This window comes from Tachypleus tridentatus, chromosome 6, assembly GCF_004210375.1.
Source record: "Tachypleus tridentatus isolate NWPU-2018 chromosome 6, ASM421037v1, whole genome shotgun sequence".
NCBI lineage: Eukaryota > Metazoa > Arthropoda > Merostomata > Xiphosura > Limulidae > Tachypleus > Tachypleus tridentatus.
This window is the reverse complement of record NC_134830.1, coordinates 124,793,451-124,819,339: the sequence shown is the minus strand read 5'-3', so window position 1 is coordinate 124,819,339 and position 25,889 is coordinate 124,793,451. Positions and strand designations below refer to the sequence as shown.

Here is a 25,889-nt window from a genome sequence, read left to right as displayed (position 1 = left end):
ACCATAACTATAATTTATACATAAGCACGTCTTATTAATTTTCGGGTCTTGAACTTGAATATCTTGTGTTTAATTTCCCAAAACAAACTTTTAAATTAATCTTTCAAATTGCCTAAGATTTTCAAGGCGTATTATTTTCCCTAAAGAAAGATAAACGTTTTAAAAATGAAATATTTTATTTAATTTCTTAACAGCGAAATGAACTCGGTATTTTAACATTTACTTTATTTCTGAAAAGAGTGAAAATTTCAGATAAATATATGAAATAAAAACGAAATTCTGAACATAATTGTCACTTGTCTTGTTTTCAATTTTATGTTTGGGTTTCAATATCCGTGGTTGGTACAACAAGGATTAATCTACTGTGCAATTTGTGCTTAACAAGAAACAAACGTCTTTATGCGTTTATTTTAGTGTGTAATTTGTGGATGTTTTATTGTGTGGCTTATTCTTGTTTTGAGGTTGTTTCTCGTACACTTTTGGTGTGCTGTACTTGTGTGCTTTGTTGTCTGTATTTTCTTTTTATTTGTGTTGTTACCATCACCAGTTTCCAACTTGAAAAATACATGCCGTACGACATGTACTAACGCTATCTTTTGTGTATGAATTCTAATTAAAGCTCATATTGTTCTTATTTGGTCACTAAAGTACAAAATATATTATGTCCAAATAGTTGGATATATTAACAACGTAGAAAGCTGTGTTCCGTTACAGTAATTTAAATATTGCATTAACTGTATTTGTTTTACATGTTTAACAAGCAATTGTGCAGCTTACGTTCAGTTGCACAGTTGTTAGTGCCTGTGACTCTGCATTTTTCTATATCACTATTTTTTCAAACTTTATTTTGATGTTTCAATTCACTGTTTTCCCCATAGGCTATTAGTGTAGATATTTATTAAAATAGAATGGAACTAATAAAAATATTTTAATTTTTTTCAGACTGGAAATTTCTTGAATAAAAAGTCCGTACGACTGTTTGCCTTGGAGTTGAAAATATATACAACAGACTGGACACAATGTTAAATAAGCGTTAATAACAATATACTATTAATGTACTGTGGTAATGGTTATACAACATACTAACGTACCAGAACTTTAGTGAGACTTTTACCCTGAACATAACACATTATAATAAGTATGGTATACATTCGTTGTTGCAAGAGTTGGCAGTGGGTGGTAATGACTGGCTGCCTTCCCTCTAGTCTTATACTGCTACATTAGGGACGGCTAGCGCAGATAGCACTCAAGTTGCTTTGCGCGAAATTAAAAAACAAACAAACCGTTGAAGACATAGTGTGATTGCCCTGAAAAGGGCCGGAGTACTGTGGGATACTGTGGCCCAAAGTCTACACAACAACAAATTCTTACTAGTAGCCGACATGAAAGTTAGGGATGGAGGAAGAGGTCTTCTGCACCTGACCCTCCTGAGTATTCAAAAATTAACATACCCAAATACCCACAAAGAAGAAGCTAAGCTAAACATTGTGTGATTTGGACGTGGCAACGTTAATTGTGTTTGGAAACTGCGTTTGGTATTAGAGAACTGGTTTATTTAGTTTATACGCAAAGTTTGTCTAATTACGAGTTTCCACAATAGTTATTTGATTGAATTAACTATAGAGGAATTATATTTGGTCGAAACATAAATATATTGTGATCAAAAAATGCTCGATTTAGTACTTCGAAGTTTATATTGAAAGTTATCTCGCGTTCTAAACCACGAAGTTTAGTGACTGAAATTTTGTTTCATAATGTTAGTATACACTACTTTTAACCATAGTATTCATTATTTTCTTGTACGAACACCGAAGAATAACATAATTGTTATAGATAGGCAGACTTGCATCCTTTGTCACGAGATATTGACTTACGCCACAACTGTACTTTAGTATAATTTATACACCTGGGGGAAGGGGATCTGTGTCAAACATGAGGAAGGCTGTGATTCCGTCAATACAATCTTTACACGTGAAGGTGTTATCTGGATCAAACATGAGGAAGGCTGTGATTCCGTCAATACAATCTTTACACGTGAAGGTGTTATCTGGATCAAACGTGAGGGAGGCCGTGATTCCGTCAATACAATCTTTACACGTGAAGGTGTTATCTGGATCAAACGTGAGGGAGGCCGTGATTCTGTTAATACAATTTTTACACGGGAAGGTGGTTGTAAATTCTATAAGGGTTGCTAATTGGTTGTTGGGGTGTGTATCAATGGTTTGGGGTCTTGGATATAAAGTTCTAAAGCTATCTTGCAGGCTTCATTTGTTGTGACTCCTGTGAAGAGGGATATTATATTAAAACTTGCCATTAAGGCTTTATGGTTTAGTTGACTAAGAATATATTTAAAGTTAAGAGTCTTTGAAAAAGGAGCCGGCTGAAGTTACATATTTAGAAAATGCTCACGTTATATATTTACCTAGGTTGTAGTTAAATGATTCATAGGTCGACATTATGGGTCGTAGTAGACAATTAGGTTTGTGAGGTTTGGGGGTTTCATAGAGTGTGGTGTGCGTGAGTCGGTCTTTCGCAGGTAATAATAAATGTTTTCTGAGATTGTGTTGGTTTTTTTCATTTGAAGTAGTGTTTTGTTTAACTGATTTTTTATGTGTGTTTTTTTTGGATTTGTGTTTAGTTGTTTAAATTTGTTTATATCTGACAAGATATTGTTCACTTTTTGAATGTATTCATTTGTGTTCATTATAACTATAGCATTGCCTTTATCTGCTTTTAGAATGTTGTTGTTGTTGTCTTGTTTTAAGTTTATAGAATTAATACACTGCTGGCCAATGAACATAAAGAAAATATATGCATTTTGCGTTGTTAGACTCGACAACTTATTTGAATAGAGCTTCGAAAGATGAAAATAAGAAAAGGCAAATTAAAATAAAAACACTTTTTTTAGCATTTAATAGGGAAAATGTGAACACTATAAAATTAGCCTAAATGCTAGCTTGTCAAAAGACCATACCAAAAAGAAGTCCTAAACAGGGTGGGAAATGCCCAGGTCTTGGTAGTGAGTTGCACGGCTGTCATTGCGAATAATTGCAAACATTCACTTTGGCATGGTCGATATAAGCGTTTACAGAAGGCTGGCTGAAATGTTATTCCAAGTGGTGAAGATGACTTCACAAAGATCATGCATTGTTTGTAATTGACGTCCATTTCTATAGGCTTCCCTTACCATCCACCCCCAAACATTTTCAGTGGAATTGAGTTCGGGCAAACACGCTTGATGGTCCAAAAGAATCACGTTATTCGCCATGAAAAAGTCCTTTGTCCTGAGGGCATTGTGGATTGCAGCGTTGTCCTGCTGAAAGATCCAGTCATTTCCACACAAGCGAAGGCCTTCAGTCAATAAGGATGCTCTCTCCAACATGCCTATGTAGCCAGCTGCTGTTTGACGCCCCTATTTAACCTGAAGCTTCATTGTTCCTGGGAAGGAGAAAGAACCCCAGATCATGATGGAACCTCTTCCACTGTGTCGTGTGGAAAATGTCTCCGGTGGGATATCCTTATCCTGCCAGTAACATTGGAAGCCATCTGTACCATCCAGGTTAATTTTTTTTCTCATCAGAGAACAAAATCTTTGTTCACTATTCTATGTTCCATGTTTGGTGTTTCTCAGCAAAGTTTAACCGAGCTGTTTCGTGGTGTGTGGAAGGAGGCGTGGCCTTTGAAGACGTTTACGGTTTTTAAAGCCTTTCTTTTGTAGATGCCCTCTTATTATGCTTGAGCTGCATGCTGCGTCCGTAAGGGCCTTAATCTGGTTCGACGATCGGCTGGTGTCTTGCTAGACAACCAGTCGAATCGTCCTACTCAACGTCGGCAAAATTTCCTTGGACCGACCACTTGAAATTCTCGTTCTGTATCTCTCAGGGTCTTTTAAAAATTTTGCAACAGCAGTTTTACTACGCCCAATCTCACCAGTGATGGTACGTTAAGAGAGACCTTACTTTTGCAGCTCGACAATTCTGCCACGTTCAAACTCTGTCAACTTTTTAGTCTTTTCCATGTTTTTACCCAATGTAACACAGGATATATCAGTGGGAGATGTTGATAACACTAATGCTTGAACACAAATGACTAAATTTCGTTACGTGTTTACCGAATAACGCTTCGTTTCAGTGTGGTCTTAAACTTTTAACCAGCTAGTATTTAGATTAATTTCATTTTGTTCACATTTTCCCTATTAAATGCTAAAAAAGTATTTTATTTTTATTTTCCCTGTTCTTATTTTCATCTTTCGAAGCTCTACTCAAATAAGTGGTTGAGTCTAACAACGCAAAATACATATTTTTTCTTTATGTTCATTGGCCAGCAGTGTATCTTTTTGTGTGAGCTTATTTTTTTTTTTTAGATTTATTTTCTGTGAGCTTATTTTGATAATTTTGTGTGAAAATTATTTGAAAAAGTAATTTAAGATACTGTTTTGTTGGTGTTTTAGGGAAATAGATATTTTCAGTTCTACCTGGAAAGATATGTTGTTGGTTGTCGGTAGAAATGTTGTCGAAGTTGTCGTCTTTCTGGTGGTTGTTTTTCGTTGTTTTATTGGTATTTCCAGTTTCTGTAGAGTGGATCACCAGTCTTCTAGCTAGGTCTTCTAGGCAGGCTTTCATTTCGATGGTTGGAATATTTCTCGGTGTTACTGCGAAGTTGAATCCTTTGTGGAGTAGATGTATTTCTTCATTACTTAATTTTCGGTCGGATCTGTTAATTACGAGGTTTGTTGGTGGTTCGTCATGTTGGCGTCTTTTCTGTTGTTGGCACCTAAATTTATCTAGTTTCTTGTTGTGACGGATCTTTTTTTTTCTTGTCGTTCTTACTATCTGATACACAGTTCAAAACAGAAACATGAGGAAGGCTGTGATTCCGTTAGTACAATTTTTACACGTGAGGGTGTTATCTGGATCAAACATGAGGAAGACTGTGTTTTCTTTAATACAATCTCTACACATGAGAGGTGTTATTTGGATCAAACATGAGGAAGGCTGCGATTACGTTAGTACAATATTTACACGTGAGGGTGTTATCTGGATCAAACACGAGGAAGGCGGTGATAACGTTAGTAAAATATCCATGTGTGAGGATGAAGCCGTCCCGAGTCTTAGTGGAAAATATTTTGCAACATAAAGATGTAAAACAGTTTTAATAAAATTCTAAGTATAACTTGTTGTTTGCATCTGGATACCAAATTATGAAACTTAAGAGAACCAAGCTGAAGGATATCAGGTTACCATGACGGTTGTGGGGATGTCCTAGTGGCATTAAAAATTGCACGTATAATAAAACTTTGTAATGGACAGCATCTGGTTGTTGTGGAGACACAAGTGTAAAGGACTTATTTATGTTAAGTGACTTGAAGACGAAAGGCGGAAGACTTTCGAAACGTCGTCCTCTACATTTGGTTTTCCACAACAGGCAGATGCCGTCCATTCTATAACGTTTCATCATGAATACTCTGCCTAAATAATCTATCAAAGAATACAAGTGTAATGTCAAAATATACATGGAAACCAAGATATATTGAATGATTTCTGGGAACAAATAGCTGGTAACCCATAATAATGCTTTTTAACATAAAACGCGTGTTTGATTTTAATGTAACATATTTAAAGACCTGCTATAATCCTGTATATCAGCAGGTCGATTCATTTATATTTTTTGTGTTAAACTGGAAAAGTTCAATACATATTGTACTTTCCCTGTTTGGATACAAATAAGAGTTACGATTACTGACACTAGATGTCAGAACGTATAGTTTCGAGTTAAAGTACTTCTAACCTTTTTGAAAATTTTAATAGATTTACTTAAATACCACTGTAATCGTATATATAAACGCTCGATTTCATTGTTCGTGTGTTGGAATAACCTTCCATATCTACTCAATCTCTGCATTTGGATTGTTTCATGTGGTATATTATTATCACAGAAAAACTTAATAAAATACCACTGCTACTTTTCCGTAAATGTTTCTTATTCGACGAATTGTGGTGAAGTGCCTGTATAGCTACCTTTAAATAAGGTAAACAAATCAAAGCCTATTTCAATTAGTTGTGATATGACTATCCCGTGAATAAAATATCTGTGGAAAATTGTAGCTGCTTCAGATACTTTGAGTCCTTTATATATTTAAAAACGAGTAGTATGACGATGACCGAAGAAGGTCGGAACGTTGTTCGCTACTCCACTAGTGCTTTCTCTATCCATACCAGCCATTTCTAACTATATAATTTTCTTTACAAGGGGGCTTTCTCGTAATCACGGACTACTTTGAGTCTTGCATGGCCAAGGAGTTAAGAGCAGTAGACTCAGTAATCCGAGGGTCGCGGGTTCGAATGCCTATTACATCAAACATGCTCGTTTGTTTTTTTTAAAATAAAGGGTGTTTCAATGATAGATTAATTGCACTATTCATTGGTAAAAGAATAGACGAGAGTGGTGATAACTAGCTGCCTTCCCTTTAGTCTTACATTATAGTTTTCTAAGAATGTATTGTTGTTTGCCCTTAAAAGATGTCATCTTTTTTATTTATGGAATTTCGGTTGAAATTATATATATATAAATATAATTAATATAATTAAGTATTAAAATGTGAACAGAAATAACTGAATAACTACATCATATAGTTTTCAACAAAAGTCCAAACGTCATTTCATCAGATTTTTTTACTTTGGGATGGCCCAGCATGGCCAGGTGGTTAAGACACTCGACTCAAAATCTGAGAGTCGTGGGTTCGAATCATCGTCACACCAAACATGCGCGCCCTTTCACTCGTGGGGGCGTTTTAATGTAACGATCAATTCCATTATTCGTTGGTAGAAGAGTAACCCAAGAGTTGGTGGTGAGTGGTGATGAGTAGCTGCCTTCTCCCTGGTCTCATACTGCTAAATTATGGACGACTAGCGCAGATAGCCCTCGTATAGCCTTGCACGAAGTTCAAAACAAAGCAATCTGTCGTTGGGGAATATTAATCTTTAATAGTGTAATGTTTGACAATATTTATCATTGAATAACACTTTATTTTTTATTTTGGTATTTGAATGGATTCTTAAATTAGATGAACCTAATAATTTACGGATACAAACCATGAAGTCATTAGCAATATTCAGTGTTAACATGATAAAGTCTAAGGATATATTTACAGTTAATCTTTGATTTTAATTTTTGTATCAGTTTTTTTTTTCTAAAAATATTGACAATACTCAATCAAGTAAATGTTTATTTAAGGACCAACTCAATATTCTTTCTTTAACCTAAGGCCTGGCATGGCCAAACGCGTAAGGCGTGCGACTCGTAATCCGAGGGTCGCGGGTTCACGCCCGCGTCGCGCTAAACATGCTCGCCCTCCCAGCCGTGGGGATATATAATGTTACGGTCAATCCCACTATTCGTTGGTAAAAGAGTAGCCCAAGAGTTGGCGGTGGGTGGTGATGACTAGCTGCCTTCCCTCTAGTCTTACACTGCTAAATTAGGGACGGTTAGCACAGATAGCCCTCGTGTAGCTTTGTGCGAAATTTCAAAAAACAAACAAACAAAACATCTTTAACCTAAATGTTTTTTTCTCTATATTTCACGTAAGATACGTAGTTGGTAGTAGCCAATTAAAAATCTCTCTAATTTTATTTGTTTGAAGTTAAACAGAAAGGAACACAATGAACTATTTCTGCTTTGCCCACCATGGGTATCGAAACCTGGTTTTTAACGTTGTAAGATCGCAGACGTGCCACTATGCTACTGGGGCCCCATCTTTAGTTAACTAGTATAAATGACACACACAGAAAGGATATTGGCACTAAACTGCCAAAGATACCATAACTAATATCAGTAGTTTTCATGTGACTATTTGAGATTCAAACTAAAATTAATATATTAACATGTATTTCTAATTCAATCATAAATATATATCGTTCGTTTTGTTAAAATTTATTTTCTCTGCTTGTATGTTACCACATGTTTAACATGAATATTGCCCCCGATAGTACAGCGGTATGTCTCCGGATTTACAACGCTAAAATCAGGGATTCGATTCCCCTCGGTGGGCTGAGCAGATAGCCCGCTGTGGCTTTGCTATAAGAAAAACACAGACATGAATATTATTAATTCCTTTTTGTAGCATCATGCTTATTACGTAATGTTGTAGAGGGCGCTAAAGGTTGAAGTATTATTATGCTTTTTTGTTTTGAACGTCTCCCATCGAAATTTTATGTAGCTTACAGTATTTTACTTTGACAAAGTCACAGAGTTTAACTTTGAATTTATTTACTTTTACAGTGCTTGAATTTCACTAAAGCCTCACTGTATATATGTCTGGAATCCAACTCAATCATAGTTTGACTGGAATATTTTTGGAAGGAAGTTTATTATGTCAATTTGCTTAGTAATTTTGCGGTTTGAAATAGCTTCAGACTATTCTCTTATTCCAGATCTACATTACACAGGTAAGTTACTGTAAGGCTTAAGATATGTTGAAAATAAAAGCATTGGGTGGTAGTTACAAGTAAAATTATTATTAGACAGTTAGCTAACGTGTACTTTTGTATAGAGGCGAATCTTTATGAAATTTTAAATCTTTTAGATCAATACTTAACCATTTCCTTTATATTTTTCTGTCACTCTCGTCTGCAACTTAAGAATATAATTCCAAATGACTAATAATTTCTGTTACAATTAAGAAAATGGGTCTTTATTGTTGTACGTTTGAAGAAAAACAAACTACAATGTCTGCTTTAAAAGATTAAATACAGTGGTGGCAAAAAAAACAACAACAAACAAAAACAGGTAAATTTTATTAGCTCAGAACTTGCCTTTGGCAGACTGAGCCAATTTAGTTAAGGCAATTCATTTTGTAATGAAACTTAAATTGACAATAAGTGCATGTCATAGAAAGGTCATTGTGTAGTACTTATTAGTAGACCTGCTCTGAGATCGACAGTGTGCACATAAAGTCTACAGACTTGTCTGTGTACTAGCATTTAATTTATAAGGTAAATTTTAAGAACAAGTTAAGAGGACTTTGAAATCAGTTATTACCAGGTAACAGAAAACATCTTAATAAGCACAGAAGATGCTACTAACTGACATCTCAAAACCTCTAAATATGATATGCACTCCATCACTATATGAACAAGATTTAGAGGGAATTTGATTTAGATGTTTAAGATTCATGAATTTTTGTGGTGAGTCATTAACAATGTTACACCCAAAATGTTTACATCATATGATATCAACCACTTTTGAAAGGTTCAGGTAGTTTGATGAGAAGATTGATAAATATTTTAATGATGAGAGCTAGCTTTGAATTTTTTAGTCTTTAGTTAAATTTATTGAATAATGAGGCTTGGATGAACCAAAAGGTTGTTTGTTGTGTTTTCATGTTATATTACAAAGTCTAGTCTTATTCTTTTGACTTGTGTTGGTCCAGAGGGTGGAATTCCATCAGATCTTGTATGGTAACTGAATGATAGATCAGGTTTGACATTTAATTTTTAATACTGTAAAGAGCTTTACATCTCACAAGAATAAATCAGTTGTGAACATTCTTGAATTTTCTGTGTAAATATATGGTAATTGTATGAGTAAAAACATTAAAGTTTCTTAGTTTCAGCCCAAAAGTAAACTAGTTGCATATTTTATGAGCAAAGTTATTCAAATCTTATTTAAAAAGTTAAATTATTGTATTCTTCTTAATAAAACTGTTATTATGTACAGATTTTCTAATTTTTGTGGTCATGCATTTTTGTAAGGAGATTCATAGATGTCTATATAGAGACATCTCTTTCATGATATTGAAAAAAAATAGTTATACTTGAGATAAAACTAACAACTACTGTTATTTTGTGTCACCAATATCATTATGATACACACTGGAAATGAATACAGAAGTATTTTTTACACTTATATTTTAAATACATAAATTCAAACGTGTTAATAGGATAAAACTTTTGTTGCACTGATATTAACAAAATGTAATACTACTTGGTATGTTCAGATAGAATTTAATTTCTGTTATATCGATGCATGTACAAAGTAAGGTGGTAGGCTATTAACCTTGTAGACTGGTCATGTTTCATTCACTGTGTTAATCAATGAATATATCAAAAACAAATTACTGTCTCATACATGTACCTAGAGGGGAGGGTTAACTTCATCACTTTCAGATGGGACATCTCACATTAAGGGCAAAACTGCAAGTTTTGGGAAATAAACTTAGTTATTCTTTTACAGATTTGAAAACAAACAGCTTCACAGTTAAAATTATTCAGTGAAAAGATTTATTGATTTAAATATATATTTTTTTGAAATTATAAATTTTGTTTTTGAGTTTATTTCAGTGCACTTTAAACAACACTGTTGGTGGTTATGGATTTTCTGAAATTGTTTGGATCATAATATGAGACTTGTACTGATTGAGGAGAAAGTTATGGTTTTGAACAAAACACTGCTAATTTGACTTCTGATTCTGTACTTACCTCTGCTTGTAAGATTCTCATCTAGTGCTGCCCTCTATATGCAATCTTTTTTTTTATGCATATCACAAGTATTCTGCAAATTATTATGCATCACTTCACCACCAATAGGAGCATGACCTACTATATCACGCTTGTGATTTCCTTTATATACCTGTACAGAACTATCACTTCTTGTTTGGTAGTGCTTATTCTCAGGCATGTTCCTTTGTTTCAAGTTTTACATTCAGCTTTATTTTACTTGTAAAGTGGTTTTCATTTAAATTAGTTCAAAATTTATTCAGACTATTTCTTTACTTCAATCCTACTTCACTATTATTTATAATTTTGGTTTACTTTTTTTTATTATGAATTCCAAAGTTCATATTACCACATTGGGGCCACACTAGCAAGTAGTTCTTTCAAACAGGCCTTAGGTGTGGATGACCCTATGTTAGATTTATTAACATTTATTTGTAGGGGAGACTGAACATTACTTGTCAGCCTCAATCTCTGTATTTCTCTCCACTTCCTCCTTAACATTTTGAGCCTGTTTAAGTTGATAAGGACTTGAATTGTCTATTTCTACATTCTTATTTGCCATGCCTTCCCATGTTTCTTCTGAGAATTCAGTTAGGCCGACTATGATCTTTTTGGATTTTGTTTCTTAGGTATGTGATGTTTTATCCCCGTTTGATTTTTCTCCCCCATCACCAGATATGTACCTCACAGTTAATTGCAGGTTTTAATGCAATTTGCTCTAGCACATCATCATGCAGACTGTCATTGTTAGGTTCTTTTTTTTTTACCTGTTTAGGAAGCAGGTCCTCGATTCTCGTGTCAGTCTAAACCATGCCCAATTTTCCTGCTTTTGCCTTACTTTCACAATTCTTTTACATTATCTCTCTATCATCCAGCTCCTCTCTGAGACTCTCTACGGTAATTCTTATGGGTTTTCTGGTAACATCCTCTTCCTCCTTTTCTCCATGTTAGCTCATTTTTGGCTCTAGTTTTGCATATGTGATTTCTCTGTTGTTGGGGCATTCTGGGTCATGATGCAACCTCATTTCACATCTGTTTACCAGCATCTTGTCTTTATAGTGTTATGTATTTGATATGGTCCCAGAGTCCTTGAAATGTCTAGCACATCAATACAACAACAATCTAACCTTCCCATTTTGTTGCCTATTTGTCTCAGTTGGAACTCAATATGGCACCTTTTCCACTTTGTTGTTCTTCCCAACCTTTTCTTGTCCTTTCTTCTTGGGATGCCATATCTGGTTTCCATCGACAATGCATGTCACATCGCCAACAATATTGGTGGCTGTTTGGTGGATTTTAGTAAAGTGGGAGTTTGGCTTGGTGATTTTCTTCGTCAACGGCATTCCCTCCTCAAGGATCATTGGATCTTTCAAGTTTTATCTGAACTATTAATGATCCCATTTCTTTGCCCACTTTCTGTCTGCAATATCTGTTTTCTTCCCTCTTCCTTATGATTTAATGTCTGGCTAATGTTTATTGGAGGTAGTTCAGGACCCACTATCTCAGTAGGCTATAAAACCTCTTCTACCAGTTCTTAAGGCATCTGGGGTCTAGAGGCCTGTCATCAATTTCCCCCACCTCAATCGGTTTGTTCAACTGTTCCATTCTACTCTGCAGTCATTTATCTCCCTTTGGTAGGTGTTTTATATGGGCTCATATATGTCCAAGATGGATGCCACTTTTTGTCTGTACCTTCAGTTTGTTTATCACAGAGTGGTTTACCATTTTGCTCCACCTCTTATACTTTCTGTTGGACAGTTACAGCTTTTGTTTGGCATCTTCATGCTCTGGGGCTACAGTTCCACCATTATATAGATGACTGGGTTTCTTTTGGCCCATTCTGAATTGCAGTCATCCAGCCATGCATATCAGATCTTTTAGTTGGCTGCTTAAATTGGGTGGTTAATCAAATTGGTGAGGTCTTTCCTCCATTTTACCTAATATATCCATTTATGCAGTTTCCATTACCTTTTGCCCCCCGCTAGTACAGCACTATGTTTACAAATTTGCAATGCTAAAATCAGGGGTTCATTTCTCCTCATTGGACTCCACAGATAGCCCAATGTGGGTTTGCTATAACAAAATACACACACCCATTATCTTTCCTCGTATCCTGATAAATAATCTACTTTGTTGGTTCAATAAGGCCCATACATTGGTGATTCTCCCGTTTCCTTCTCTTCGTTCAGGTTTATAACTATTTCCAAATGCATTCGTTCAGCGATTGTAGCTAATCTTGTGAAAGGTGGTAAGAACTGTGTTAGAAATTATAATTTTTCCATACTTAAAATTTGTCTCCAATATGTATTTACCTTCCTCCCCACTTTCTGTCAAACTTTGAAGTGATGGTTTTATGCCTCACATGAGTATGGCACACTCGTATTGTGGAGAAATGGACACAAGATGATTTGCATGAGAGACATGTTTGAATTATTTGATTCAATAAAAGGTGGGGAGGGGAGAAGGGTTCTAGCATGAATAAAGAAAAACCTTTACATATATAGAGCAGCATTGGATGCAAATAGCTAATCTGGTGTGAGGAGGTAAGTACCTGTTAGAAAGACATTTTGAGTATAGGAAAATTGACTTTATTGAATTTTAACCAATCATTTTCTCAATCTCTATTGTCATGGTGTGATGTGATTGCTAATATCTCAGCTTGTGGAAGCCATAAAGTAATGATCTAAACATTTAATGAAAGTTCTTTTCAATTGTATAAATCAGTGTGGCTTCTGATTCGATGCAGAATTGTGTTAAAATAGGAATAAAGTAATAAATAGTAAATTATTAGCTTGGTGATATGTTGCTAGAAGAAAAAATTAAATTGAAGTACTTATTTTTCATATGATTTCTAAATAAGCTTTAAATATGTGGACTGTAACTAAATGTGTGGATGGTAGCTGAATATATGGACTGTGATTAAATATGTGGAAGGTAACTAAATATATGCACTGTAACTAAATATGTGAACGGTAACTAAATGTGTGGATGGTAACTAAATATATGGACTATCATTAAATATGTGGAAGGTAACTAAATATATGCACTGTAACTAAATATGTGAATGGTAACTAAATGTGTGGATGGTAAATAAGTATGTGGACAGTAACTGTGGCAGTTGTGCAATGTCTTTCTAAGCTTTCATCACTCTGCTGAACTATTAGCTTGTATAGTTGAAAATAATGGAAAAAGAACTTTACATCACTAGTCTATGTTTTCTAAAATCTGAGATACAGGCAGTTATATCACTCTGACAGCAGAGATTGAGAAATAGTGATTGGTTAGTAAAGTTATAGGTGGCTCATTTTGAATTTTCTTCTAGGGAACTATCAGGTTACCTTAAGTTATGTCCAATTTTAGGTTCAGAAAAAGAGAGGATATCAAATGCTTTTAATGTTACTTAATCAATAATATATGTTCCATTATTAATAATTACTTCCTGCCAATGATTCACAAGCTTCTGAATGCCACTTCTATAAAATTCTTGGGGTTTGGAGAAAAAGAATGTAGAGTGGGTAGTTTTGACATTTTCATGTATTTCAAGCTCTTTTCCATCAAGATAGTTCTGCAAGCTTTGGAATAAATGATAATCAGATGGAGCAATGTCTGGAGAATAAGGAGGATGTGGAAGTTTTTCCCAGTCTAGCTCTTCAATATTTGCAGATGTGATCTTTGTTGTATGGGGCTGTGCATTATCCTGGTGTAATACAATACCTTTATGATTGATCAAAGTATGCCTCTTTTTCTTTCAGTGCAACATTCAAGCACTCTAACTGTTGACAATAGAAGTCTGATTAATTGTTACATTGAGTGGTAGCAATTCGAAGTGGACCACACCAACAATATCCCACCAAAAGCTTAATTAGACTGTCCTTGGATGGAGGTCCATTTTGGGCTGTAATTTAGCCAGTTTACCTGCACTGAGCCATTATCTGAAGCACTTAACATTTTTATAATGTATCCATTTTTCATGTTCAGTCACTAACCTGTCCAATAAACATGTGTTACGTTCACAAGAGTGCAGAGAAATACAAATGCCCACTCTTGCTCTAAGGTTGGCTTCTGTCAAATTATGGGGGATCCATTTTCCAGGTTGTTGCAGATGACGGTAAACTGTTGAATGGGTTGAATTAAGCTTCTGTGCTAATTCTTCAACTGTTACAGCACAATCTTCATCAAATGCAGCCAGCAGCAAGTCATCATTAAACTCAACAGGGTGACCTGAACATGGCACATCACTTAAGCTGTAGTCACTTGATTGGAACTTCTGAAACCACCTTCGACATTTGCTTTCATTAAGAGACTCCACACCATAAATACCATGAATGTTTCATGTAGTTTCTGCTGCACTGTTGCCTTTTTTAAACTCATAAAGCATTATATGCCTAAAGTGCTCCTCAGACACATCCATCTTCATAAGGGTTTGTTTGATTAATGATCTGAAAAAGTGGAGTTGGGTTAGTTTCTTTATTTGTCTGAACATTTTTATACACGTCCTACTACATATTTTAGTCATTAAAGTCTTCTACAAAGACAGAAATGATGATGCACTTTCTGTATTAAATTTTGGATATTACTTGTGGGATGACCTGATATTAGTGCTAATATTTCCACAGAAAAAGTTAAGAAAATTCACAGAAACTAATATCTTCATTAGGAGAATGCTGAAATCAACCCAAAGTGACAACTTGCAAATGGAAAGTTTATATATACAATTAAATAAATAGGACTTTCCTTCCTTTTTTTTAATTTGTGGAAATAATGGTTACAGATGTATTTTATATTTTTATAATTCAATGGTGCAGTTTTGTTTTTTGTACAGGATGCACCCAACATTGGATGTGACAGTTTAAAACATTCTTATCACAATGTGAAATGCCATAAGAATGCATTAATCATAATCATAAATATATTTCCATTAGTGGTTAACCAGGAAATTCTTCTACCAAAGACTTAGCCTGTATTAGAGTTTTAGATGCATTTTTAATTTCTTTTGGATCTTAAACTTAGTTTATCATCAGTTATTATGACCAGGGAGAAAAGGGGTGTTGATGGGTGAGTAAGTCATTTAAAATACCAATACAAATATTACTTCCAGTTTATTATATATTTAAGCATTCTACTCAGGCTCTCTAACTGTTCTCAAATAAGTTATTAAATGGGTACTGTAGAGCATAAAATTGTAATTTTTGGCAATGGGCCATTGCTTGGGGATCAGAATGTAAAAGTTTGAAAGAGTCCATTTTTCACATTTGTAAAAAATTAAATAAATTTGAATAATTTAATAATGTTACCAATGTTGTTTGTAACATCATTTGGTTATTCTCCAACATGTCAACTTTCTGTATAATATAATGAAAACCTAATAGTGTTTGACTTGGCATATTAGTCACTTCATATGCAATAAAAAATAAAATCTTTCTCTAAAAGATTCTTAAATTTGTCTTTCAATCATAATTAAACACTTGAAAAGAGATTTTAAACTCTAATCCACAAAGCCTTAAAATAGCAAAGATTCTTTCTTTGCACCTAAACTTCTGAAACATTAACAATGTACAGATTATAAACTAATTTCTCAATCCACTATGGCTTAGAATCTTTATGTGTATTACTCAATTTTGAATCTTAAATGCAGCTTATTTTTTGTAGGCTTTTCATGGAGTAGATACGTTCTAGTTACAGATGATTAACCATGCTGAGTGACAAGGAAAACGTACAGTTTATAGAAATTATTTTTTCACTTTTTGCTAAAACTTTTTCTATATCTGAACTTTTAATAAAATCATATTCTAACTGTATGAAAAAACTTCTATACTGCACTAAGCAACAAACAAGAGCCTTCTGGGAATACTAAAACACAGTGTATTTTTATAGTTGTTACCATAATTGCTTTCTCATGTCAAGAGTCTGAACTTGAGTTATCATTAGATATTGTTTTTTTATGTGATAAAAAGTAGATGTGGTAAATTGTCTTTTCACAGCACCAAAAGTAACAAAAATTATGGCAGCAAAACAGAACAAAGTAAGTTCTGTTAAAAAAGAAACAACATATACTGAGGATGAAAGTAGCCAAGTTACTGATGAAAAGGAAAAAGATGAAAGTAACAAGGAAATTGAAAGAGAAAAGAAACGGGGATGTAGAGAGTTACACAAAATTACTGTTGAGACATTGACCAATGTCGGTAAGATACTCTCATAAGTTTGTACTCATCATAAGTTGTATTCTTATTCTTAACAAAATTGGAAGTGTATAATAGTACCATGGATGAAAGTAAAATATATGGAATAGTCCAAGAACAAAATTTTTGTTCAACACTTTTGAAGTGTGTTTATCAGATTGATTCTTTGTATTATAAAACTAACAATGTTAGATTGTTAGATTACCAATTAAGCTGATAATCATGGATTGGTAGATTAGTGATTAAATAAACTATAATGTGTAAACTAATATTTTTTTTAATATAGTTAATTTTGTTTATTCACCAGTTTAAGTTAAGTATTGAAGGTGTATAAAAATAATTTTAATTTCTTCAGATGTTTCATCATGTAATTATATGAAATCTAATTTGTTGATATGTAATAACCAAAATTAGACATTTTGAAAGATGAATTGTATTTAAGATAAATATTAATAATCATTAAAGATATAACAAAATAGTGTTAATTTAAAACACATTGTTCTCTAACTACTGCAAGAAAATTCAAAACTTGAAATCAAATTTTATAATATTAGTTACAGAACTAGTTGGTAGGTAAAGCATGTAAATCATCTGGAACATTCAATGGAATTGAATTTTAATGCAGAATATGTGTATGAGTTAAATATTACTTCAGCTTATTTGTACTCAATGTTTTAATTTTTCTCATAGACAAATTTGAACCAATAGTTACAAAGTACAAAGATACGGGAAGACAGTCAAAAGACTTGGAACATCCTGAACATGTACATTCAGTGAAAAAGCCTGAATTAACAGACACAAGCCCTCCCTTTCAAGAGAGTGTCTTCCAAAAACCAGAAACTACAGACAGGAAAGAAAAAAAGATGGGCGAATCTGTGGATACTTGCATGAAGAAAAGAGAAAGTAAGAAAAATAAGAAATCTAGAGGTGGAACAAGAGATAAGCCAGAAAAACAGGCTCAAGAAGTCGATGCCAAAAGGAAAGAAAAGAGTGAAGATGGTACATCTAGATCCAGTGATGGAAATGATAAAGCAAAAGGAACACCAGAAAGCCCTAAAGTAAAAAATACGGTTTCTTACTCGGAAATTGTAACATTGCCCATTAAAGAAAGTGAAGTAGACAAATTGGACATTCCAGAGAATAAAGATCTGAATAATAAATTATCTTTAGGGGACGTTAATGCACCTATTAATCAGAATTCTTCAGTTATGAGAATAACAGTTGTTACAGACAACTTGAATGCAGAAGAAACATTTAATTGTGTTAGTGAAAGTGAAAAAGAACTCTCTCTTGTATCTAGTGAAGGTGGACAAAATGTTACAGACAAGTCCTCTAAAAATGCATGTTCTCAGATTCAGTTTTATTCTGGCAATCATTTTGTGGAAGTCACAAAGGGAATATTACATCTTTACAAAGAAAAGTAAGTATTGTACCTTTGCAATGTCTTCCTTATGATTCAGTAACTGATTTCAACTGTCTGTGACTTCTTAGTAAAGACATTTAATTTTTGACAATGATTAAATTAATTATACCTTTTCCAAATAGTTTTGTTTTTTAAGCTAACAGTTAACACATTTTTTAACTAAGGTTTTTTTCCCTCTTTTTAATGGTTTATAAGCTAACTTAAATCAGAGTTTTGTTTCTTGTTAGGTTTTAATTTGTAAGTTAAATGGAAACTAATCTGACCAAAGTTTTGTTTTTTGTCAGGTATTATGATCTATAAGTTAAACTGAAACAAAACTTTGGTCAGAATAGTTTCAGTTTAACTTACCTTGGTCAGAATTGTTTTGATTTGTAAGGTAAGTTGAAACTATTGTAACCATAGTTTTGTTTCTTGTCAGCTGTATGATAATGAAATACTGCTGTAAAAAGTAACATGTATGTAATACTTTGATATGAACATAATGTAAGCTAATTGTATACATGTAGCCAGAGTACACCAGTGAATGAGGAAGCAGAACGCAGTGAGATGTTGTGTATTCTGGCCGTACCAGCAACTATGACTTCTCATGATCTTTTACAGTATACTGCTGCTTTCAGGTGAGAAGTAAAAATAATAATTTGTTAGAGTTTAGCATAACATTGAGAATTTGTCTCTATAGACTGTTAACAACAACTGTACATTTACTACACTTAAATGTGTTTGTGCTATATTCTCATCATTTATGTATTATTGGAAACAGTTTGAAAATTTAGCTTTTATCTCATTAATTCAGTTTATTTTTTTAAATGTTTGTCATTCTTGTAGATTAAAGCTTAGTGATATTAGAATAGATATTTCTAGCAGTTGATACAGTAGGTTATTACAGCTATAAGAAATAACTGTGAGATTATTAAAGCTACTACCTGAGAAGATAGGTTACTCAATTTTATTGTGATAAGTAATGTTTGATGATTGTAGTTACTGTCTGAGAATATAAGAAGTTACTTGATTATGTTATTATAAACCACTGTAGTGGTTTGTGTTAGGGACTGACTATTATTTTTTATTATTATATTTTTCACTACCAGTCTACAGTCTTTAATAAAAGACTGTAACAAGATCAGTAGATTAAGATGAAAACAAAGCTGTTAGGAATCTTTATTAAAAGACTGTAACAAGATCAGTAGATTAAGGTGAAAACAAAACTGTTAGAAATCTTTATTGAAAGACTAACAAGAGTGGTAGATTAAGATGAAAATAAAACTGTAAGGAATCTTCAGTAAAAGACTGTAATCAAGATTGGTAGATTAAGATGAAAATAAAACTGTAAGGAACCTTCAGTAAAAGATTGTAATCAAGATTGGTAGATTAATATGAAAACAAAACTGTAAGGAATCTTCAGTAAAAGACTGTAATCAAGATTGGTAGATTAATATGAAAACAAAACTGTTAGAAAACTTTATTAAAAGACTAATAAGGTCAGCAGATTAAGATTAAAACAAAACATTAGGAATCTTCAGTAAAAGACTAACAAGATTGGCAGATTAAGGTAAAAACAAAACTGTTAGGAATCTTTTATAAAAGAGTAACAAGATCAGTAGATTAAGGTTAAAACAAAACTGTTAGAAATCTTCAGTAAAAGACTAACAAGAACAGTAGGTTAATATGAAAACAAAACTTGAGAATTTTTAAAAAAAGACTGTAACTAATTTTATAGATTAAGGTGAAAACAAAACTGTCAAACAATTCCTTGCTGCTGCTTGTATACACTGTAATGATTGTAACTGCATCAGATGGCTTACATAAACAGTTTTCTGATCATTGTTGTGTTTTTATACCCAGCTGCACTGAAGAGCTCTGGATTGTTTGACAATGGATAACAAATGTGGTGTGGTTGGAATACTGTTATCATACACTTTTCTAATTCATGAGATTTCCTAAGAATGTGGAGTTTAGAAATGTATTATGCCTAATACTAATATTTTATGACAAATGTAATTGTAATCACTCTTTGCTTACTTATAAAAGGCATATACACCATAACAACAATTACTTTATTACATGATGATAAGTTATACTAGAAGACAGAACTTACAATCTGAGAGGATAAGTTACTTTGTAAGAAAAATTGAAATATGGGACATGTTATTTCTGTAAAAGGGGAAGATTGTTGTTACAGAAGGATGAGAAAGTTATCACAATAAGTGTGTTTTGATAGAAGGTATGTTACTTCAGATAAAATAAGAATATAATTACAAAAATGGAACAAAGAGAGCTCATTACTAAAGAAGAATTAGAAACGTGTTGTCATACATTGAGGAGAGAAATGACCTGTTTATTACACTATGTAACAAAATTTTTACTTTTTCTCATTCCTGGGCAGAAAGTGTTATTTCCCAGTTGCTTATGCCTAAAGTAAATGGAAAAGACCTGTTTTTCTTTTTAAACTTTGCTTTTGTGACCTGGGTAATGAAATTTTCAAATTTACCCATTTTCCAGAACATTCCAGGTAAATTCAGTGCTGAGTAGCTGATAGAGAATTTTCTTGAACTTGCAAGAATTTTCTGGAATGTTGTAGAACTTTTCCCCTGACTCATTCTGTCTAGTGGACCTCCAGAAGGTGTTGTTCCCACCATTGCACATAAAACTGACTGGTTCTTATGAAACAATTTGTCACAGTTCTTGATAAGGAGTCTGCAGCCTTCAAGCACCTTTGAGACTTCTTCCCTAAGCTGTCTGAGGCAAAGGTCAAAGCTGGTGTCTTTGTTGGACCACAAATAAAGAAGATCCTGGAGTGCACAAAATTCCCCAAAAAGCTCAGTAGAAAGGAAAAACAAAGCTTTGGGGCAGCTTTGTCACACTGGTTTGGGGCTTCTTGGGTAATCACAAGGCTGAAAATTATGTGGAACTGGTTGAGGCTCTGGCAAAGAACTATGGCAAAATGGGCTACAGGATGTCCCTGAAAGTCCATATCCTTGAGGATCATTTTGATAAATTCAAGGAGAACATGGGAGCATTCTCAGGGGAGCAAGGCGAGTGTTTCCACCAAGATATAGTGGACTTTGAACGCAGCTACCGAGGAGCATATAACGAAAACATGATGGAAGACTATACATGGGGGCTGATACATAAAAGTGATTTGCATTACAGTTGCAAATCTCAAAAAACTACTTCCTTCTAAACATTTTTGTATAACTTTTGTATAAATACACATGAATCTTAATTCATTTGTTGTTTTATTCAGACCTTATGTAAATGAAAATGTGCAAATTTGCCTGTTAACATAGAAAATAGGTTAATTTATAAATTTCATTATCCAGGTCACAAAAGCAAAGTTTGAAGGGAATAATGGCCATTTTCTATCCTGTGTGTATTTATGTGATTGCTGGTCATTCCTGATGAATTATTTTACCTAGTTGATTGTTTAAATTATGCAAAAATAAAATCAAGAAATAGATTAATTTGTTTTCTTAGGGATTAAGACAGTGTCATGATAATAGAAATATAAAGTATGTTTACTTACATTTGTTCAGCAGAAGAACCATTGTATAATATAGAAAACATGAAAATTGTTGCAAAAACAAACGGTACAACCCATGGTGATAGAAAGTATGCAGGATGTTGTATGAAGTTATTCACACATTACCATTAGTCAACTTTATCATATTCTAAATTGTTAATCTGAGCTAGCTTCAACTTTTGTTTTAACATATAACATTATTTATGAATGTTGTTGGTGAATAGATATTTGTGTAATGTAACATCATGTTGCCAGTAGTTGGCACATGTAAATTAGTGTAACATCTTGATACCAGTAACTAACACTTATATTTAATGGAACATCTTGATACCAGTAACTAACACTTGTATTTTAATGGAACATCTTGCTACCAGTAACTAACACTTGTATTTTAATGGAACATCTTGCTACCAGTAACTGACACTTGTATTTTAATGGAACATCTTGCTACCAGTAACTGACACTTGTATTTTAATGTAATATCTTGCTACCAGTAACTAACACTTGTATTTTAATGTAATATTTTGCTACCAGTAACTGACACTTGTATTTTAATGTAACATCTTGCTACCAGTAACTAACACTTGTATTTTAATGTAACATCTTGCTACCAGTAACTAACACTTGTATTTTAATGTAACATCTTGCTACCAGTAACTGACACTTGTATTTTAATGTAATATTTTGCTACCAGTAACTAACACTTGTATTTTAATGTAACATCTTGCTACCAGTAACTAACACTTGTATTTTAATGTAACATCTTGCTACCAGTAACTAACACTTGTATTTTAATGTAACATCTTGCTACCAGTAACTAACACTTGTATTTTAATGTAACATCTTGCTACCAGTAACTAACACTTGTATTTTAATGTAACATCTTGCTACCAGTAACTAACACTTGTATTTTAATGTAACATCTTGCTACCAGTAACTAACACTTGTATTTTAATGTAATATTTTGCTACCAGTAACTAACACTTGTATTTTAATGGAACATCTTGATACCAGTAACTAACACTTGTATTTTAATGGAACATCTTGCTACCAGTAACTAACACTTGTATTTTAATGTAACATCTTGCGACCAGTAACTAACACTTGTATTTAGTGTAACATCTTGCTACCAGTAACTAACACTTGTATTTTAATGTAACATCTTGCTATCAGTAACTAACACTTGTATTTTAATGGAACATCTTGCTACCAGTAACTGACACTTGTATTTTAATGTAACATCTTGCTATCAGTAACTAACACTTGTATTTTAATGTAATATCTTGCTACCAGTAACTAACACTTGTATTTTAATGTAATATTTTGCTACCAGTAACTGACACTTGTATTTTAATGTAACATCTTGCTACCAGTAACTAACACTTGTATTTTAATGTAACATCTTGCTACCAGTAGCTAACACTTGTATTTTAATGTAACATCTTGCTACCAGTAACTAACACTTGTATTTTAATGTAACATCTTGCTACCAGTAACTAACACTTGTATTTTAATGTAACATCTTGCTACCAGTAACTAACACTTGTATTTAATGGAACATGCTACTGTTGGCATTTGACGCTTGTACTTAATTTCTTTTTTAGTGATCTCTTTAAGTCATTGCTGCATATGAAAGTTATATTTTGTATCAAATTGTGTAAATATAAACCCTTTAATTAGAATATTCTGTGCATTACCCTTCAGCTCTGATATAGAACACATACGAATTATTCGTGATGCTAAGCCTAATCTGTATATGGTTCTATTGAAGTTCAGAACTCAGGTAAGTGATTAATTTTTTCATATTAGTCAAACTAGAAGATTTTAATTAAATCTGATTTATTCAGTGTGTTTAACTTTTTGTCTCTTAATTTGGGGGTTACAACCCAAGAAAGGGGTCACGAGATATTCTCATAGAAAGGAGCAGCAAAAAACGTTTGAGAATCCATGCTTTAGAAATTCCAAGTACTAGTAATAAAATTAGTTGTGTTGTGATAGAAATAAAATTTGGTACTTAATACTTCTAGGAATTGTAAAATGAGAATTGTTATTTGTATAAGTAAACTAAGTAGTGAATAATTATGATAGTGGTGTAATATTACTAATAATAGAAACATTTAAAGTTACTCCACATCAGTTATTTTTTTCAATGTTTAAACTAGTTTAGGTGTGGGAGATAAGTTAGCTCATTGGATGGAAGTGTGGCTGAATGGATGAAAGTAGAGGGCTATTACAAATGGAGTTCAGTAATAATGGTTTAATGTCATATGCAATGTACCTCAGGATTCATTCTTAAGACCTTTGCTCTTTTTGATATACATCAATGACACATGAAAGAATTGTTAATAAATTACTTAACCTGTAGATGATATTAAGGTCTTGGGTGTTGGTGGCTGTGAAGAGGGTGCTACTGATTTACAAAATGATTCAGATCATCTAGTGAGTTGGGTAAATGAATGGATATAAGCTAACATATGTGGATTATTGTAATTTGAATTATAAGTATAATTTGGATGGGAATAACCTTAACAGTGTCATGAAGAAAAAGGATCTTGATGTAATGGTTGATCAGTCTCTGAAGCCATCCAAGCAATGTGTTGTTGTCATTGGTAGAGCAAATAGTATTTTAGTTTGTATCTAATGAAATATTTAATACAAGTCTAAAGAGGTTATAACTACATTGTACTGGTCACTGGTTAGGTCACATTTGCAATATTATGTTCAGTCTTAGTTTCTTTACCTTAGGAAGAACATTGAATTGTTCAAAATGATTGAGAGGTCGAGTTACTAGAGGGGTGCCTGGGATGGAGGGGTTGCCATATTACAGGTGTTTAAGGTCTCTTAAACTGTTTTCTCATGAAAAAAGAAGATTTAGGGGGATGTGATAGAGATGTTTAAGATTGTAAAGGGAATTGATGATGACATCCTTTTTCATATTTAATGGTGAAAACAGTAGGACTAGAGGAGACATGTACTTTTTGACAGATTAGGAGTCATCTTCAGTTAAGACATTTTTATTTTTCTGACAGGGTGTTTGATCTTTGGATGTTGTGAAGGCAGTAAATTTTTTTAAGTTGGTTTAAGAGAAAGCTTGATAATTATAGGAATGTAAAAGGCTGGTTTTCAGTTTGTTCTTTTCAAATAGGTTTAGCTTAATTTAGAGGATGGAACAGCCTAGATGGATCAGTAGGTCCTTTGTTGTCCCTAAATATTGTTATATACTGAATGTTCTAAGGCTCTGTCTTTAGTTTGTTGTTGTTTTGTTTTAATAGATTTAGTTTAGTTTAGAGGATGGAACAGCCTAGATGGACCAATAGGCCTCTTGTCGTTCCTAAACATTGTTGTATACTGAATGTTCTTAGTTTAGCATATCATAGATACTTTAAGAACTAGATAAATGAGAAAGTGATCCAAGAAAGTCAAGCATATTTAACAAGAGATTCAACAGAAGGAAAATTCATTCACAAGGTTTAATGTCAATTTATGTAAATGTTGTCCGTTTCGAAATCTTGCTTAAAGCTGTCAGTTTATACTATATTTCACACTAACATTTAAGAACTCAGAGAAGATAAGAATGTTAAATGTGAATTTCTCCTTGTTTATATTGTTAGACAAAGAAATGTTGGAAGTTCATCAAGTGGTATATACAAAATGTTTTGATATAAAGAAATGTTGGAAGTTTAGCAAGTGGTATATACAAAATGTTTTGTTATAAAGAAATGTTGGAAGTTCATCAAGTGGTATACATAAAATGTTTTGTTATAAAGAAATGTTGGAAGTTCATCAAGTGGTATATACAAAATGTTTTGTTATAAAGAAATGTTGGAAGTTCATCAAGTGGTATATACAAAATGTTTTGTTATAAAGAAATGTTGGAAGTTCATCAAGTGGTATACATAAAATGTTTTGTTATAAAGAAATGTTGGAAGTTCATCAAGTGGTATATACAAAATGTTTTGTTATAAAGAAATGTTAAGTTTAGCAAGTGGTGTATACAAAACGTTTTGATATAAAGAAATGTTGGAAGTTTAGCAAGTGGTATATACAAAATGTTTTGTTATAAAGAAATGTTGGAAGTTCATCAAGTGGTATATACAAAATGTTTTGTTATAAAGAAATGTTAAGTTTAGCAAGTGGTGTATACAAAACGTTTTGTTATAAAGAAATGTTGGAAGTTCATCAAGTGGTATATACAAAATGTTTTGTTATAAAGAAATGTTAAGTTTAGCAAGTGGTGTATACAAAACGTTTTGATATAAAGAAATGTTGGAAGT

General features: G+C 33.1%; 1 protein-coding gene across 1 annotated transcript in view; it reads left to right on the top strand.

The window, feature by feature from the left end:
- The first annotated feature begins 8,145 nt into the window (after window positions 1–8,145).
- The window catches only part of LOC143253579 (BRCA1-associated protein), a 34,242-nt gene continuing 16,498 nt past the window's right edge, over window positions 8,146–25,889 (top strand). The window contains exons 1-5 of the mRNA XM_076507662.1: window positions 8,146–8,444; window positions 16,475–16,675; window positions 17,363–18,092; window positions 18,602–18,712; window positions 23,320–23,398. Coding sequence (XP_076363777.1) covers window positions 8,369–8,444; window positions 16,475–16,675; window positions 17,363–18,092; window positions 18,602–18,712; window positions 23,320–23,398 — 1,197 coding nt within the window. The 5' untranslated portion in view covers window positions 8,146–8,368. The remainder of the gene's footprint in view (window positions 8,445–16,474; window positions 16,676–17,362; window positions 18,093–18,601; window positions 18,713–23,319; window positions 23,399–25,889) is intronic.